Raw genomic sequence first — 18,318 nt, forward strand, 5'->3', positions numbered from 1 at the left:
GCCACCTACTGGAAATGAAAGGAACCCAGCAGAATAATAAAATAAGTTTAAAGAAAAAACATCTATGTCAGGGGTCTGCAACCTGCGGCTCTGGAGCCTCATGTGGCTCTTTGATTTTTTTCCAATGGCTCCCTATAGCTTTAAAAAAAATATTGAAATTACGTTTTTTTTTTTTTTTTTTTACAGAACCTATTAATTAATGTCAAATAAATTTACAATATAACAATTTGTCAACCTTAAAATAAATCACATTGTGCCACCTTCTTACTTCACCTCCTGCAACATCTACAGACCATCAATTTTTCTGCACCTGTGGCTAACCTTAAGTTTTAAATCTCTGGTAAGATAACTGGACCAATAAAAACACTATTCTGGAAATAAATAGAGATTTTAATTGTGTGGGAACTGGTGCACACTTGATATGTGGCTAGGAATTAGCAATTAGCATGTGTTGACCGATATAATGCGTCATCAAATTGAAGTTGCTTTTTGTAGCCCTTAAAATACATTAACTAAAAAAATAAAATCTTTATATAACATTGTGTTCATGTAAACTGAGATACGCAAGGAGTTGAAGCTGTAAGATACTGTTATTTCTTGATGTTAATCTATTTTTATTGTATTTTAGGTACCATTTACATGATTGATATAAATCAAATCAAACATATATAATTTTAACTGTATAAAATTTAATACACTGTTTTGTCTTCATTGATAAGGTATTTTCTCGACTCCTGAAGGACTTTAATCCAGGTGAGATTAGGTAAAATGGCTCCTTTGAGATTAAAGGTTGCAGACCCCTGATCTATGTAACCCAATGTGGGCAAATCCATAAACAAAGACCAAATAAATCCCTTTTGCTGCTAAAAAGCAACCCTGACACATTGAACAATTGCACTCACACTTGTATGTTTCTATTTTATATATTTAAAAACAGGCTTAACGGGGGACTGGAGCGTATACTTCTATTCTGTGCATGTTCACATAAAAATTCTTGAGTTATAGATACAAGACTGAAGCTGTAAATCATAGAAGTCCTATTAGTCAGTTACATGATAAACTGGATTTATTTTACCCTCACACCAGGAAATTTAAGAATCCATTCATGTTTCAGAAACTTAATATATATTTAGTATTTTAAGCAAGAAACAGCAATTTGCATAATCAACCTGTCAGACAATAGTCTATGAAAAGGTATAAATGGTTAAAGCAAGTAGATGATCAGTAACTTTAAAATGGTTGGCAGATCATTGAAAGATAAATACTGCTTTTGCTGGATTGCTTCCTTCACATTAGACCTCCTGATGCCTTCTGTTCCACGAGTGGATGAACATGCGACTACTACAAATCAGACTGATTATATATATAGTTTTGAAAAAAGTTTCTTTAGAGAAAAATATACACATTTTTGAAAACTTGTAACTTACTCTATTAAACATAAAACCAGTGTAGTGCTAGTATCTAAAGGACATTTTATTTATTTTATGTGTAATCATTAGCAGTATGAGAAATTTTCAGAAAAAGACAACCATAAACTTGAACTCAATATAAACAATATTCATTAGGGATGCTTCTTAAAATAGTTATCCTCATTTTATTCATTAAGTATGAAGCAAAATGATCTTTATTTAAATAAATTCACAGTGAAAAGACATCAATGTAATGCACGTCACATAATATCAAAATTGGAGGTTTAGCCCTTTCAAAGACACCACATTAGAAACAGTCAAAAACATTAAAATGTAAAGTTATTTCCGTAAAAGACATCCATATATATATATATAGAGAGTTCTTGCATCGTCACAGCAACTGTGTGTACTAAAGTAATCCACTGCAGGATATTAACATTATTCCTGTCCATAAGCTACATCAATGACATCCATCTCCAGCTGCAGGCTGTGAGTTTCATCACTACCTGACCATTGGATGAGCCTCAGACGATCCTTTAACTTATCAAAACTGCTCTCATCCACATTAACGTACACTAAGTAGAGGATTCCCACCAAGAACACGTAGAACACAATCTGGATGTGAATGGGTACGAGACGACGCTCCACCTCTCTTCTCGCAAAGGTCATAGGACTCACGGGAGTGTCTGGATATTGAAACTCGACAGGTCTTTGAGCTGCACCTTTAATCGGTCTCCGACGAGTTACACTGGAGGAAAAAAGAAAAAAAAGACACATTTACGACCTAATTTTACAACTCCTGCAAGAACTCATGAAAACGACTTACGACATTCCTGTCGGCGTTTTCTCCGCATCTTTATAGATGTCCTCTAAAACCTCATTCACACGTTTCTGAGGAAGCTACAAAGAAAAGGAGAATTTAGTGCCTAAAAATTATTAACAGACAAAAAAGGTCCCAGAGAGACAGAAGCCCAGTGAGTCACCTAGAAATGAAAGACATAAAAGTTCATTCAAGTCATGTTGGTGCATTTATGTACAAAATAACAGAGTCGGCCAAGCCAGAGCATCCAAGAAGAGAAGTGTGTAAATTCAGAGAGATCAATGTAAAGGCTCAGATTCACATACAGGTAAAGACATGGCAGAAATAGTGCAACAGCAAGGGTTGGGGTCAATTATATTTGCATAATTATTTACAATGCAATTGTATTTAGGAAAATCTGTTATAATCACAATTGAGATAAGTGACTTCATAATTGTAATTGGCATGGGAAGCCTTTAAAAACTTTTTATTCATGCAATTCAAACCTGAAGAACCATATTACAGTTCCATAGTTTACACATACATAGTTAACCATTATTAAAGTATGTTTCATATCAAGTTTTCCCACTACTGGGGTCTATTTTTCCATTTAAAAAATAAAATTGAAATCAAAGGAGGTATAGAGACACAAAAAGGGCTTAGATGTCCACACCAAAAATATTTAAACCTATATTTTATGGATAAGGAAGACTAACAAGTGAACCAAGAGATATAAAAAAAAATAAAAAAATAATTCTATATTTACCACTATTTAGTGTATCTTACAGCTGATTTAAGACATGGGTCGAAACCGAATTGTTATGATCATAAGGGATGCTAACAGAAAGCTAATGCAAGAGGAAGGTTATGTTTTCATTGTTATTCATTTCAGGCTCAGTAATTGTGATTTAACTTTAATAATTGAGAACAATAGACTTTCAGGGGAAAAACTATAATTGAAAAAAAATGCTGGTCACCATAATCGTTATTTAGTAATTGAAAAATGTAATTGACCCCCAACCTTGGCAACAGCAGGAATATGATTTTTATGGTGTAACACTACAATGTATTTTACCAGTGCAATATAGAAAATAAACTAGACCACCTTAAAATGTGGAAAATTGACAAACATACACTAAGCACAGCAGGTTTGGGGTAAATTATAATTGTATAATCGATATTTACAACGATGATGCAATTATAATTAAAATAATCAACCGTTGTAACCATATTTGAATTGTACATGAGTTCAGATGGTTGACTTTGTAGTAGTAATTACCATGGAAATTCGTTAAGAATCGTCATTTACAAATTTAATTAAATGCAAAACAGTTCCATGGCTTACACATACAGTATGTAGTTAATTATTAAAACATGTTTCATATCAAGTTTTAACATTATCTGCCACCGTCAGTGAATCTTCACTCATACAGGTGGCAAGGGTTAGAGTTGGAATATGATAGAATTATTTTAATAGGGACGATAGAATGTTACATAGTAACAATAATGTGAATGTAACTGATGTTTTGTACAGTTTATAGCTATTGCTAAATTCCAACTCTAGTCCCTAGTTGGACTTTTACATCAATGCACTAAAACGTAAAGATGCCAAAACATACACACAATTATCACAATGCAATATCAATGAAATATGGTAAAATTGTAATTGAACTTTAGTAATTGAGAACATAATTGTAATTGACTTCCAGGGAAAAATAATTTGTAATTGGAAAAAATGCTGGTCACCGTAATTTAATTATAATTAGACATGGATAATTGAAGACGTAATTGAAAAATGTATTTGACCCCAACCCTGAAGCACAGTTTGAGTGTCTGTGGACGAGGAACGTGTTAAGGTAAATATGCCTCTTTGTCCCTTTGACGAGAGGGAGCCTCTGGAGTGAAGAACAAAGTCTGGTCCTTCATTCTGTACTTATCAACGATTGGCTGGTCCAGCTAAGGAGGGGAGGGGGAGAAAACACATGATGGTCCTATTGAGCGTTTCAGGCTGATTGACTTTCCACTTCCAGTGAACTTGAGTTGATCTGATCATGTGACTGAACACGATGAGCTCTACTGACCCTGTTGAACCGTGTCCACCTTTCCTGCTCATTGCTCCCATTAAACTCTTCTTTAGCATCTGAGCTAGGAGAGTGTGGGCTCCGACACTCCATCTGTGGTTTATAGTGAAAATATACTTTACTTATAAACCACTGCAATTAACAATTAGAGCTATAAAAATAAATAAAAGTAAATGATCTCACTTCCCTCTTTAACCAATTGAGTGATGCTGAACGTTTGAGTGGAGCGTGATAAGCAGACTTTGGTCTTTAAGGACTCGGACCTCAAGGTCTGCAAGGGTTAACGTGAATATTAAAGATAAATCTAAAAGATAGCAATTCTGGGTATGTAAAAAAACTTCAAAAGAACAGAGGAATACATTTGATCCAAGGAATTTGGAGACTCTAAATGCCAGCCTACCCCTAATCCTAATCCAGAGCACTGATCTACAGACGCTGCTCGGCTAATATCTCTGGGAATCTGTGAACAGTGAGAACTCCTCTCCTCCGAAGGTTTTTTGGCTGTTCTTGAATTCCGCGAGGGAGCAGATTTTGTGTTTCTGGAAGGATGTACACACTGTAAAAGGGTAAAGAAACTTTTTAAAAAAAGAGGGACAGATTCTCCAGCACCTGAGAAATCAGTTCAACTACAACTGGACTATTTACCAGCCTGGTCGATGGTAAAAAGCACTGTGGGTATGAATATTCACCACTCTGATAAAACAACTCCGCCTGCAAATACTTAACACAAACACTCACTATAGAAATTACGCCATAAATGTTAAATAACAAAGAGAATGTTTTCTTACCTGCTTACTCTTTTGATGAGCGTTTTTCGTCAGTTCTACTATTAATAACTCTTCTTCTGAACCTGTGCAAGTAGCAGAAATTGATAACTTCACCAATTAACAACCAAAACGCATAAAAATGAAAAGTATAATTTACAAAAATGAAAAACCTGATTCCTCGTCATCCTGTACTCCATGCTCCTGAATGTCTTCTTCACTGTCAGAGTACAACACCGCATCATCTGCTCCATTCAGCTCAACTCGTCCATCGGGTTGAAGCAGTTTTCGGAGTTTATTTTCATAAACGGAGCGGGTGGAGGCTGACAAAGAAATGACAAAGACATTGTCTAATAAAGTGTGTAGATAAATAGAATCATTTGATAAAGCACAAGTAGTTCATTGATACCACGAGAACAACTTTAAACAAATCCATATTCTATTTGCTCAACAAGTTTGACATCGTCCGTTCAAAATGAGATGATGCACTTGTACCAATGAGCCTCTATCTATAACAATGTTTCAAAGATCTTACCAACTATTGGCCCAGCTTTAACCCCATATCTGAGAAGAGCTCCCCTTAGTTCATCATCAGTCAAACTCCTTGGATCAGGTAGCTTTTCATCCTCCTGACAAGACAAAATATCATGTCACAAAATATAAACATTATACAGACAAAGAATCAGTAAAAAAAATGCTGAAAAGCAGCTTCAAATATAGTTACTTTAATACAAACTTTCTTCAATAATTGCAGGGTGAAATTACATTAATCACAGTAGCTCCAATTAACAAATTACAAAAAAAATTGAAACAAAAAAAGGGATGCATACATGATTAAAGGTAAACAGACACCAAGACAATGTTATATTAACAAGAATTAAATACAAACAATAAGGTTTAAATATGTTCAAATATGCATGAACATTTTTTAACAAGATATTCAAGTCATAAATGCAGGTAAATTTGAGCACCTTTCTTTAAAAGTGTTTAAAAACTCCCAGAAAAAAATGATATTGGGTGTTTGATTTTGTGAATGTACAGGTGAAAGCATGTTAAACTTGAACAAAGCCAACCAAAATTATGAAATGTGTTCAGACTGAAGTGATTGCTCATAGGTTCAACTGGTTCTAATATAGACCTGATAATGGTTGCTTTTATCAGCCTTAAATTATTCAATAAACGTTGGTTTTACTCTTCCAACAGCACAACATGTTGCTATGACAATACATTTAAGTCAAAGACATGAAGAGGCCTAGCAAGCCTTTTTTCAGACAGGTTAGTAAAGTTTACAAAAGATCACCCTGTAAATTAGACGGACTGAAGGTGGCCTGTGTTCCAGGTCAGTGAAGTAACCCAAATGTTAAATTAAAAAAAATAAAATAAAGCAAACCTTAAGTGTACAACAACTAGTTTCAAGCAGAAACTGAATCATTAGTAATGCTTCCAAACCTTGTGAGCACACATTGCATCCCTATTTGTGCCACTTTGTTTGCCATCAGTCTGATGTTCTTCTGTTTTATCATTGAGTCTATAGCTAATCTAAAAAAACATCTTGGCTGTTGCATTAATGGACAAAAAGCACAGACAAAAAAAATGGCAATGAGGAGGTTTATGCCTTTAACAAAGATTTATTAACTGAACTGGGGGGAAAAAAACGTGTATGACCAAAGATTTCACGAGCATTTGTTAATCATGTGAATTTAAATTTAAATCTGAAGGACAGAAATGTATGACTTCAAAACGTTGTCCAACACAAGCTTTCTCCTGCATAAATGCATGTACAACATACAGTATGCCCATCCTTTCAAAGTGTTCATACATATGTTGATGAGGATTTTGTTTCGTTCTAAAAACTTCACAGAAAATGTTAAGTAAACCTAAAGCTGGCAGCCATGATCCTCATCCCCTCTTTGACACAGATAAAGGCATAGTTCATCAGAACTTGTTTTTTCAATGACAGGTATTAGTGAGAGTTTTATGCTTAATAGAAAAGAATGTTTGGATCTGCGGCCTATAGAAGTTCAGTTTGAGAAAGTTATTTAGAACAGGGGTTGCCAGATGCCTTTAATAAACTAAGATTTTATTTTTCAACAATTAGAGTCAATATTTGCTCATTTTTACCCTTTCTGCAACTACACCAAACTTGCCATAATTTAACCTATTTTCATTACTTTTTATTGCTCATCTTAATGCATCTGTGCTACATTAGTCCCATTTCTGTCACTTCTCAATCAAATTTCAATTCTTTTTCTGCACATTTTTTCCCCACTTTCAAGCCATTTTCAGCATTTTAACACTTTCCACTTCTCCCACCGAATGTTATATATATATTAGGTCAGACTCATTATTTAAACCTCATCATTTTTCGTGCTCATGTTAGCCAACTTAACATTCAAAATTCATCATGCCCATTATTTGCCAGTTTGAACTAATTGTACCAATAGACATTTTTAAATCTTTTTGTGTCTGTTTTTGGTCACTCTAATTTTCAACTTTTAACCAATTTCTGTGGTTTTTAAAAATCCTATTTCACCACCTTTTCCATCATTTTTGGTCACTTTTAACCCATTTTATTTCTGATTAAACCAAGGATTTAAATCTTAAACTACATACTATGGTGCAAATACAAAACTTCAGTGGATATTATTCAGATAAATAAATGGTTCATAGAATAGATCATTTTTGCTGACTTCATGGATGGGTCCCAAAAGGTTCTACCCTTTATTCCCCCTTATAAATGGTCCACATGACATCACATGTTCTTCAATGTTCATGTCTGTTCAACCACCTTCAGTCTCTGGCACCTTTTTTTGAGGTTCGCAGGCTGAAATGGTTGCGAACCATTGCTTTAGAAGACATGCTAGAATTGTTCTGGTCCATCCAAACTCAAAAAATGGTTCTACAAGACACTTAAAATAGCCATTACAGGAGTTTGATTTCTAACCAGTTTGGGGTGCATGAATTCTGTACTGCTTTGTGTTTGTGACTGAGTGTGACAGGTGGGCCCAGGACTGCAGTGACAGCATCTAGTGTAAACCTATACTACACACACAACTGGTGACCAAGGACCTTTACATTTTTCACAATGACCTTAAACAACTCATTCACAGCTGCAGTTCAAATCAGTCCAAGTGCAAACCACACTTGTCCTTTTTGTAAGAGTAGGGTGCTCAAACACATTTTTCACAAATGAAAAAAGCTGCAAAATGTTTTATTGCAGCTGGTTTTTCCCCATAATTTAAAGTCTATAGGCAACATAATTTTATATTTTAACTGTAATGCAGATTTTGAACAAATGTCAAACATTTAAAGCTGTTAACTATAGGGCACCAATTGTCAAGTTGCACATGCTAAAATAAACAACTTTTTGCAAAATTTGGCAACAAACCACATTCAAAAAAAAAAAAAAAAAAAAAAAAAAACATGTGAATTTGTGATATTTTTTTTCTAGTAAAAATATAATGTCAATGTTAAATCTAAATATGAATGGTAAATCTAAATGCCGTGGGTGAAAGAAAATATTTAGCTAATAACACCAAAAGTACCAACATAAGCCAATTCCAGTGAATTTGCATATTAACTAGATATTTAGTTTCACTCTTAACATTTATATTTATATTTAACATTTACATTTAACTTGACATAATTTCACGAGAGAAAAAAACAAATCGAATTTCACAAGTATTGCTGTAAATCTGGTCAAAAGTACCATACTTTTTGGTTTGTTGCTAACTGGTACAAAAAGTTTCTTTTTTTTTTTGTTTGTTTTGTTTTTAGCATGCGCAACTTTACAATTGGCGTCCCATAGTGAAGTGGATATTTAAATAATTCTTTGTTAGTCCAACTCACTGCCACATTTCGCTCTTGTTCTTCTTCTTCGTCACTGGAAAAATCCGCCGTTTGGTTCCGTTCAATGTGTTTCAGGTGCAGCTCCACGTAAACGTCCTTTTTACTCGCAGCGGGCGGCAAAGCCACATTATGAGCCACCAAATCTGACTTGAGGCGAGACTTAGAGAAGCGAGCAGGGTCCTCCACGAAGGGCATTTCACAGGAACAACAAGGCAGCAGAAGCTGAGGTAGACCGGGGTAAATGTGGCTCTGAGGACGGTGGAGAGGCCCTGCACTCAGGCTGGATTAGAAACAGCTGCGACTCACGCAGTGATTGACACGAGACACCGGCACGCGCCAAGATATTACCGTGAATTTATTCTTCACCAAAGTTTTTTTGCAAAGCCATTGAAGATTACCTCACAAGAAAAAAAACAAACATAAGTATCCAGGAAAAATATTGTTTTTATTTGTCAGTGGTCAAAATAATAAAAATCAAACTCTTTACACAAATAATAGTTATACATGGCAAACTTCATTTCACAACATAGGTAAAAAAAAATACCAACAACCCAATAGCTGCTGAGACTATGGTTTAACATGTTTCAAACTCAAGGCCTGGGGGCCAAATTTGGCCATTCAGAGCATCAAATTTGGCCCACTTGAGAAAGTGAAAATGGTAGAAAAAACATGAATAATTTTGTAAATTGCAGACATCTCAGTCTCTCCGAATACACAAATGCAATTAAAATCATCCACAATATGTTCAGAGCTCAGATTTCCAGTTCTTTCAGTCATTTTTAATCGCAAATTGTTGAAAGAACTCAGAATTTTTCCAAAATGTGCCAAATTTTCTTCAAATTATTCCACCAAAATTCCCCCAATTCCCAAAAACAGGTAAATTTAAGTGAAGATAGGGACTGATATACTCACATACTTTATAATTTAAAACGAGGGCACATTAATGTTGAACTTGCTTTTTCCCTCCGAAAATGTGTGGCCCACTTAAGCTCAAACTGGTCCCAATCTGGACCCTGAACCCAAATGAGTTTGACACCCCTGGTTTGACACAACCCCTACAGATATATAAACCAAGGAATTATGTATTTTTTATGTGTTTTTGTACAAATTCTGTAACTATTTTTGTAATGTGGTGTTTGCTTGTTTTTTTTTTAAAAAACAAAAACAAAAAAACAGACAAATTAAGTTCCACTGACCAAAGAAGCTTGATTAAAAAGAACATTGTTGTGCATGTTTTCATCAGTTAAACCAAAAATGCCATTGAGGTCACATACAGATACAAATTATGCATTATCTTTTTGAAATTTAAACTTTCATCTCTTTATAGTGATATATGTTGGTTTGTCTCTTAGTAGGATTACGTCAAATATACTAAATTGATTTTGACAAAATTTTAATCAAAAATAAACCTTGCACCATGGAAGATTCCATTAGATTAATGTACTGATTGTGGATCAGTTTTATAAATTGAAAACTCTCTATCGCTCATCATTGGCCAAATTTCCCAAAACTTATATCATGGTTCATAACTGACCAATCATAGGATTTGGATTAAATGGATTAAAAACTGAGGGTGCCCATACATTTGAACCTATTGTATCATTATTAATGGAGATTTCTTACAAGCCATTAAATTGTGAATCATCATGGTACAATGATCAGGATAACTCTATTTTCATTATTTGTCCTGTTTTTTTTGTTGGGTTTTTTTTGTGGCGCTGTAAAACGTATACATTGGTTGGCTGTTGTCAAATGAAATGACTGCTTTGTGCTGGAAAATCTCAATACAATAGCTCTGTAACTGCTCTCGAACAATTAAATCTGCTAATTAAAGAAAAAAAGCTATAATTAGTTCATGATTATAATATTGATGGTTTCTCTGCAGGCTTTAATTTTTAAAGCAGAAGGAACTTACTGTCATTTCATACGATCGCATGCTTGACATATCTGAGCTGAATGCAAATAATCTTAGCGGTAAATCAATGTTATGGGACAATTCCTATCCTACAGAGGAATATTAAAGGAACAAATCATCATGCCACACCAGTATCACTGACTGCATGAAATTCACTCAGGGCCAATGACGCAAGATGATAAAAATAATGTCTTACTTCCAAAGGTTAATAATGCTATTACCTCTAGAACCATAGTCAATTCAGGATTTAGTGTTTTACAACAGTACTGCAGTTGCAAACCCCCAATCAGAAGCTACTTGTCAGATACCTGGAGTTAAAAACACATGACGAATCAAGTCCCAGTCAGAGAGGACAGCATGTCAGGATTGAAATAATTCCTCATTTGTCCAAACAGTTCACAATGTTCAGGGCCATAAACCCACAGCGCACCAATTAGTATGTCAGTATAACTTGTTCAGGCCTGCTGGTCAAATAAAGAACACTTTGGATCATGTCTGACATTTAAGCTAAAGATTTGAAAGATGTCAAATGGATCTCAATTTAGCACATTTCTTCCACTTTCTTGACATATTATTTCATCTGCAAAGATCTTGCTAGTAGTCCATTTGGGTTTGCTGCTGACATTCTCCAGCTTTCAACAGGGAACACCCTGGACAGAGCACCAGTCCATTGCAGATTTTATGGCTCCCGGGGACAATAGCTAATTTTTTTTTACAACGGCGATAAAGACATAGGCTACGTTCACACTGCAGGAAAATGCGACCCAAATCTGATATTTTTGCCCATATGCGACCTGCAAAGACAGTCTGAACAGCACAATTGTGATTTTTCGAAATCCGATCCAGGTCACGTTCATATGTGGTCCTAAATCCAATACGTATCCGTTTTTTTGCAACGAGAAACTTCCGTAAACACCCTACGTGCCTGCGGAGTCATGTGTCACCTTAGGATCTCTTCTGGGCATGTGGGTCACTTCAGGGTTGCATTCCCCTGACACTGATTGAAGACATATTTAATATGTAACATAACAGTCACTCACAAAATCAAAGGTATTTCTTCCGAAAAATTGAATAATTTACTCAAGGTTGAAATTGCCGATCGCAAGATTGTTGTTGACTCCATCATAACCATTGGGTTTGTTGACAAACGGTCATGTGACCTAAACTTTGGAAAAGTTTTTGGATTGCATTGTGGGATTTGGAGTCCCGTAGAAGACTGAAATGCGATTGAATGCGCCAAAGCAGAAAAGTGTTTTTACTTGATTCCTACCGTGATTTCTTAAGGTTATTCTCCAAGAAGACAGTTATTAACTTGATGCCATTATTACAGTACATTCGCCATTGTTTTGTCAACAATTTTCAATCTGTGAAAACACTAGAAATGTCACTTTGGCAGCGTTTTGTGGGTCACACTGGCATCAATGAATGAAATACAGGTGCAGTTGGAAAATATTACTTATCATCCCCAGTAATTTTAAAGGATTTTCTTTTTTTTTTCAAATTATCATAAAATAAAGATTTAAAATGTCCAATCAAATTATTACAGTATCTCAGATCTAAAAATTGATAACTTTAACTGTATTGTGGTTTTCAAGACACATTTGGTTTTGAAAAGATCTGAGGCACTCAGAGGGACTGTAGTTAAAAAGCCTTTATTTCATTAGGGCTATTTAATCATGAAAAAACATTCCACACACAGACATTAGGTTTCTTTCACCAGCAAAGCTCAACTACTTTTTGAATGTTTTATTGTCAAGGCTGTTTTAATGTGAATTTCTACTTCTTTTTGGGCTAAATGAACCAATGTCTATTTCTATTCAGCGAAATTTCAGAGATTCAGTTTCATTTATCGAGCCTAGCCAAACCAAGCCATTGGAGTAATCTATTTACCTTTGTGTTCAGGATGTGGCCCATGCATTAATGGTATTAATGTGTGTCCGATGCCCACTGGCTTTGCTTCTTTTGCACTTTTCCTTGAGAGATCCATCTTAAAGAGAATGGGCAAGTTGTCCCTCTTCAACATCTGTAGACAAAAGAATTGCTTGTGATTTTCCAAAAATAATTTGAATTAGTACAGACACATGCAAATGAAATATATCAGTATTAACAAGCACCGTGATTTTATGGAAAGGATGCACAGTTAATTTAAAGATCAGTGTTTGATCTAAATTTAAATTGCAGGCACTTGTGCTTTTAGTTCCAGAATGGTTTTTAAATCCAAAGATTTTAACAGCATTAAGTGATTGAAATACAGACAGGGATAGGAAGCACTTGTGGTGTTTTTACAACACAATTGCAAATCTTATTGCTCTGCATTAATGCTAATGGAAGAGATTGTACTATCATTCATGTATGGTTGAATTATGCAACAGAAACTTGATTAGGATGTGAAGCTTTAAATAAGATGTTTTTTTCCCCTTCTTTTTGCACATTTACTCCTCAGAATATTCAGTAATTGAATTATCAGAGGCTGTTTGTCTCGGATTCCCATATGAGTTTTTCTGCTCGGCGGATATGTCGCTACCAATTTGCCCTTGTGGGATCTTAATAAAGAGTGAAATGAAATAAGTGACAAGTGTGCAAGATGCTCTCTCGAAATTGGACTGCTTGAATGGTATTTTATTCCAGTCCAAATAACGACAGGTGAAGCCAAATTGATCTCACCAACAACAGATGGGTCGTTTTATTTGTCTTAGCAAATCATACAAAGCAGCTCCAACATATTTAATTAAATGAGAGCTTCAGCATTGTGCTGGTCGGAAAATGCAAATGTGAAGGGGTAAGACAGCAGGTGTTTGAATCAAAGCGCAGTGACATCAGAGCTTCCCTTATACAGAGTCAATCACCTGTGGAGTTGTTTACTGTAACAAGCCATTTTAAAATTACATTAGCACATTAGCATGTCAGGAAAAAAATACAATTTGGATACGATTGGGATTCAACACCCTGCCTGGAATTGATCTGCAGTAACGCTAAAGCTGTAATATTATGATTTAAATATGTTCTTACGGATCATTGTTTCAAAGCAGACAAGTCAAATATTGGATTTTTGCCTAAACTCTCTAACTCGGAGTATTAGAATTAAGAATAGTGAAATGATATGATAATGATGATGATTGTTTTGAGCATTTATTCAATGTGCTGGTTTCTGTTGTCAATCAAAATATACGTAACACATTTATTCCTTTCAACAAATGCTATTGCTTTGCTTGAGGTGTCGTATCAGGTCTAATTTGATCCCCAGCCTTAGCCTGGCGTTGCCCACTCAATCACGTCACAACTTCAACACATTTTTACAGTGCACGTGTGAACTAGTGATAAATGCATACATAATTCAAACCCATTGGCCATTCACATTGTATTAAATCTCCAACATGAAACACAAGCATTTTCTTTTCAACCTGAAAATGTTTGTCTGCAAAAGACCATTAAAATGTTTCATTATCCTAGATCAGGGGTGTCAAACTTATTTTAGTTCAGGGGCCAAATGTGGACCAGTTCGATCACAAGTGGGCTGCAGGTTTTAGGTGGGAAAGTTTACAATTTTAACATTAATGTACCTAAGTTTGCTCTTCCAGTTATAGATTACACAAAGTATGGAAGGCATCAACAATATTTAAGCAATAAGTGACAGATACTTAAATGTCCTTTGATTTTTTTTTTTTTTTTTTTATCAAATGTTATTTAATTTGGACAGATTGTGTAAAATAATTTGAAAAAAATTGCAAGATTTTTGGGAAAATGTAGAGTGATTTATTTGGTAATTTACACAATGATTCATGTTTTCTCTGTCATTTTCACGTCCTCCTGCGGGCCAAATTGCATGCTCTGAAGGGCCGGATTTGGCCCCTGGCTCTTGACTTTGACACATTTGTCCTGGAGCATTGAAAACAAGTCCTCATTGTCAGTGATGACCTGTAAGCAGTTAGGATTAAGGGACTTGCTCAACGTCTCTCACGGTGATGGCCCACAGTGGATTCAAACCTCCGTCCCTCTGGTTACCATTCTTCTTTTTTAACCATCAGGCCACCACTGTGAGGACAGATTAGTGGCCACTGCAAATGATCTGGCAATAAGAGTGTGTGTGATTGTAAGTCCCGTCTGTGTAGGCTGGCGATTGTCCAGTTGACCCTTCCGCAGCCTTCTATTGGCTAGGATAAAATCCTGATTACTGGGTTACATAGTCTACATGGACAGAGCTTATGTCTACAGACATTAAGGCCAAATATGGCTTGCATGAACAAAATTGTTGAACCTTTTTTAAAAGTCTATATTACAGATATATTAACTTACATTTTCCCATTGAAAATTTAGATTTTAGTTCATAGTGGGTTTTGTTTTGGTTTTGTTTTTCCTTTCCTTTAAGACATTTTATTAGTTTCTGTTATTGTATTTTATTTTGTATAGATAATATTCATTAAAGAGTTACTAAACCCCTGCTTTCTCCTGACCTGTCATTAGGAGGGAAATTCAAAAAATGCCTTGGTTATGGGCGGGGCTCCTGGAGCAGTTAAGACACACCCAGTCTATGGTATAAAATCGCCAGTGAACAATCTATGCTATGCTAACTAGCATTACTCAATATACCTCTTTAATCACTCTTCTCTCAATCAAACCTACTCACCACAGCGTGTAGAGCCCACAGGTGCCAGTTTTTAGAAAAGGGGTGGGGCTAACAGTGCTTGTTTGTGACGCAAGATGGTCCCAAAACGTCACATGATCTTGTTCTCAGCCAATAGCAAAAATACATTGTAATAGCTGGGTTTCAACCCATAGAGGGCAGTCACTCTGACATTTTACAACTAAATATGCTAAATTGAAATACTTTGACTAAAATGTTGGACCAGGATCAATCAACAGCACTACTTCATACCCAAATACATTTGTATTCAGCAGAAAAAAGTGATTTTGGGGTTTAGCTACTCTAACTAAGTAGGGCTGTCTTTGAGAAAATAAAAAAACTAAATACATGAAGTATTTTAAAAAAGTCTTCTGAGTTTCCACGCTGATTATCCACTTTGCATCCAATGGCTTTAGACCCTACATGACATCTTAGAACAACTCACATAGGAATAGAAAGCCATAAGACACATGTGAGGCTGGACCCAAAAGAACTCCCAATGAAATTAAGCGACTCCGACACATTCAGTGAAATTATGCATGAAATGATTGATTACAGAAAGTGGAGAACGACAGCATACATGATTTCAGAAGTTCATCCACATGAATATTTAACCAGAGAAACCAGACGCTTTAATTTAGAGCCCAGAGAGGGAACAAACGACCTACTGGAATCTTTATAAAACAGACACTGCATCCAAAAAAACTCTTCTTGACATTTCAATACTGCGACATAATCCACCAAGTTTCTCACCTCTTCTCCTCTGTGGGGGAAAGTTGTTGAATAATCTCTGCTTAAAATTCAGTTTTAAATAAACAGTGCAGGGAAATGTGAAATGGCAATCAAAAAGGTTCTGTTTGTGAATTCAAACCACATTACATAAACTATTTCTATATTCTGCTGCAACCCCCTGCTTGGCTCTCTCAAGCACAAAGGAGATCATTACTTTAGCATCTGATTCAGCCACTGTGCACAGAGAGCTTAGTGGGCTTTTTATTCATGGCAAAAAAAAAAAAATGTTTTTACAGTTGGAAGATGAACATTCCTGTCTTATATTTGAATTTTAAATGTGGACTGCAAATGCACAGGAAACCACCAGCGGCATCTTAAACATCTTCATGAAAAGTTGGAGTTGGAGTTTTTTTTTTTTTTTTTGTTTTTTTTTTGCACCTGCATGCTAACCAACAAAGAGCAAACTGTGGATAGATCTTGAAGAAGAAGAAGAAGAATCTTTGGACCATTTTTTTTAAATGGAGACTCAGCACTCCAGCTATGCAGGCCCAATCTGCACACCCCAGATGTCAGCTCAGAAAACAGAAGCCTTTATGAAAACATGACGAAAAAATTCCTGTGGATGGGGAGGAAACGGGCTACTATGAAGGACAGAGGAGGCATTTGTTGACATTGTATCAAGTGCAACGCCGAGGTATTTGAAGCACAGAGGGGCCAGGTATTTGTCAGTCAGTGTTTCTTGTGCTTTCGCTGTCTCCAGCTCCCAACAACAAAAGCCCCATTCAGACAGCCTCCCTTTCTCTCTCTCTATCTCTCCCTCTCTCTCCCTTTTCTCCCTCAACATGCACACAAAGCTTCCTGTGCTGAGCCGCGACTGTCCAACTCTGAGAAAAACCCACTTCTAAGATAGATGTCTCTTTATTCACCTGTTCTCAGGCCAGTAGTGCAAACACATGAAAGACGGCTGGTTTTCTTCTAACTTTTCTGCCTTGAAAGTAGCTTTTTTTTCTCTCTCTTTCTAAAACTTCCAGATCTGTTTTAACACATTTATCAGTGTTTAAACATTGAGGTTTTTCTTACAAGCTTCAATCAACACACCCATGACCTTCTGTGTGCTAGAAATTCTCATGACATCTGACCCACTCTCAAAGGAAACATGATTACCCAATGACCCTTTTTTCTTTTTTGCTAGTTTAAAAAGTGACCCCTGCCTCAGAGCCTCAGGGCACTGTGCTCGTGAATTTCTCGGCATAAATTAGCAGAGCCCCCTGTATCAGACTTTGTCCAGACGAGAAGGTGAATCTCAGCCAAAGGGATAGGATTAGCCTTGATCCCCCAAATCTTGTGCATGTCTCCTTTTCCTCTTCTTGGAGCCAATTTCAGAGATTTAAGATACTGATTGTATTTTAATATACCTGAAAACAATCAATGGAGCATTTGGATTTAAGATTATTTGCAGATATATATATACAACTGTTTAAAACATAATATTCATCACACACAACGAGACATTTCTACATTTATTTAGTTTCTACCCAGCACGTCTTTTCAATTTATAGACAAAACACACATAAACATCACCTGCTCCCAACCAAACCTGATTTCTTCACGCAACATACGAGACCCCCCCAGAACATCACAAAATCAGCCTTTTATCCTCTCTAACAGTCTTAATATAAACAAACAGCTAAAATGACTAGTTCAATTTGTCTTCTAAAAGTAACAGTGATGTGCATTGATGCGTTTCTGAGCCATAAATCTGACTCTTACCTCTTTCTCCCTCTTCTGCGTCCCTCCTTGGACCGAGTATATGGCATCCCCTCAGCCTGATACAGTATGCAGAGACAATGGGTAGTGGGGGGGAGGAGTTACTATGAGAGCAGGAGCAAGAGTGGGGAGACAGACGGAATGAAAACTAGAGGGGAGAGAGGGACTCACTTGTTCACAATACTCTCAAAACATGAAGCTGACGAAACGCTACATGAATGACGATTCGTCCAATCCTAAAGGGGGGGGAAAAAACTGTGAGAATGGCTCTTGGTTTTTAAACAAGTCCACTTCTTTGGCTTTCTTTGAATGAGTTCTTAAGATTCCCAAGTTGGCAGAGTGCCCGTGGGTCCTGGATGGAGAAGGATAAAAGATGGGGCT

At 36.0% G+C, this 18,318-nt stretch overlaps 1 protein-coding gene across 3 annotated transcripts; it reads right to left on the reverse strand.

The window, feature by feature from the left end:
- Positions 1 to 1,673: 1,673 nt before the first annotated feature.
- lemd1 (LEM domain containing 1) lies at positions 1,674 to 18,095 on the reverse strand. Of its 3 annotated transcripts, XM_028454105.1 has the most exons (10): positions 17,941 to 18,095; positions 12,708 to 12,840; positions 5,589 to 5,682; positions 5,227 to 5,376; positions 5,078 to 5,139; positions 4,935 to 5,009; positions 4,690 to 4,845; positions 4,477 to 4,560; positions 4,290 to 4,382; positions 3,423 to 4,164 (listed from the first exon to the last, which is right to left on the reverse strand). In XM_028454105.1, the coding sequence occupies exons 2-10, from the start codon at positions 12,729 to 12,731 to the stop codon at positions 4,060 to 4,062; spliced, it is 843 nt and encodes a 280-aa protein (XP_028309906.1). In that variant the 5' UTR covers positions 12,732 to 12,840; positions 17,941 to 18,095; the 3' UTR covers positions 3,423 to 4,059. The 3 variants fall into 3 exon arrangements, with proteins under 3 accessions (XP_028309905.1, XP_028309906.1, XP_028309904.1); XM_028454103.1 differs by lacking the exons at positions 12,708 to 12,840; positions 17,941 to 18,095 and adding an exon at positions 8,903 to 9,219; XM_028454104.1 differs by lacking the exons at positions 3,423 to 4,164; positions 4,290 to 4,382; positions 4,477 to 4,560; ... (2 more) ...; positions 12,708 to 12,840; positions 17,941 to 18,095 and adding exons at positions 1,674 to 2,157; positions 2,236 to 2,309; positions 8,903 to 9,219.
- Between the last annotated feature and the right edge of the window lie 223 nt (positions 18,096 to 18,318).

The sequence above is a fragment of the Gouania willdenowi genome, chromosome 7, assembly GCF_900634775.1.
Source record: "Gouania willdenowi chromosome 7, fGouWil2.1, whole genome shotgun sequence".
Taxonomy (NCBI): domain Eukaryota; kingdom Metazoa; phylum Chordata; class Actinopteri; order Blenniiformes; family Gobiesocidae; genus Gouania; species Gouania willdenowi.

What these genes read in the sequence shown, in the direction of transcription:
- lemd1 (XM_028454103.1), bottom strand. Translation starts at nt 9,097, where the DNA reads ATGCCCTTCGTGGAGGACCCTGCTCGCTTCTCTAAGTCTCGCCTCAAG. An exon ending in TAAAGCTGGGCCAATAGTTG is followed by an intron (nt 5,377 to 5,588) that starts GTAAGATCTTTG and finishes TTTCTTTGTCAG; the next exon opens with CCTCCACCCGCTCCGTTTAT. An exon ending in ACAGGATGACGAGGAATCAG is followed by an intron (nt 5,140 to 5,226) that starts GTTTTTCATTTT and finishes CTACTTGCACAG; the next exon opens with GTTCAGAAGAAGAGTTATTA.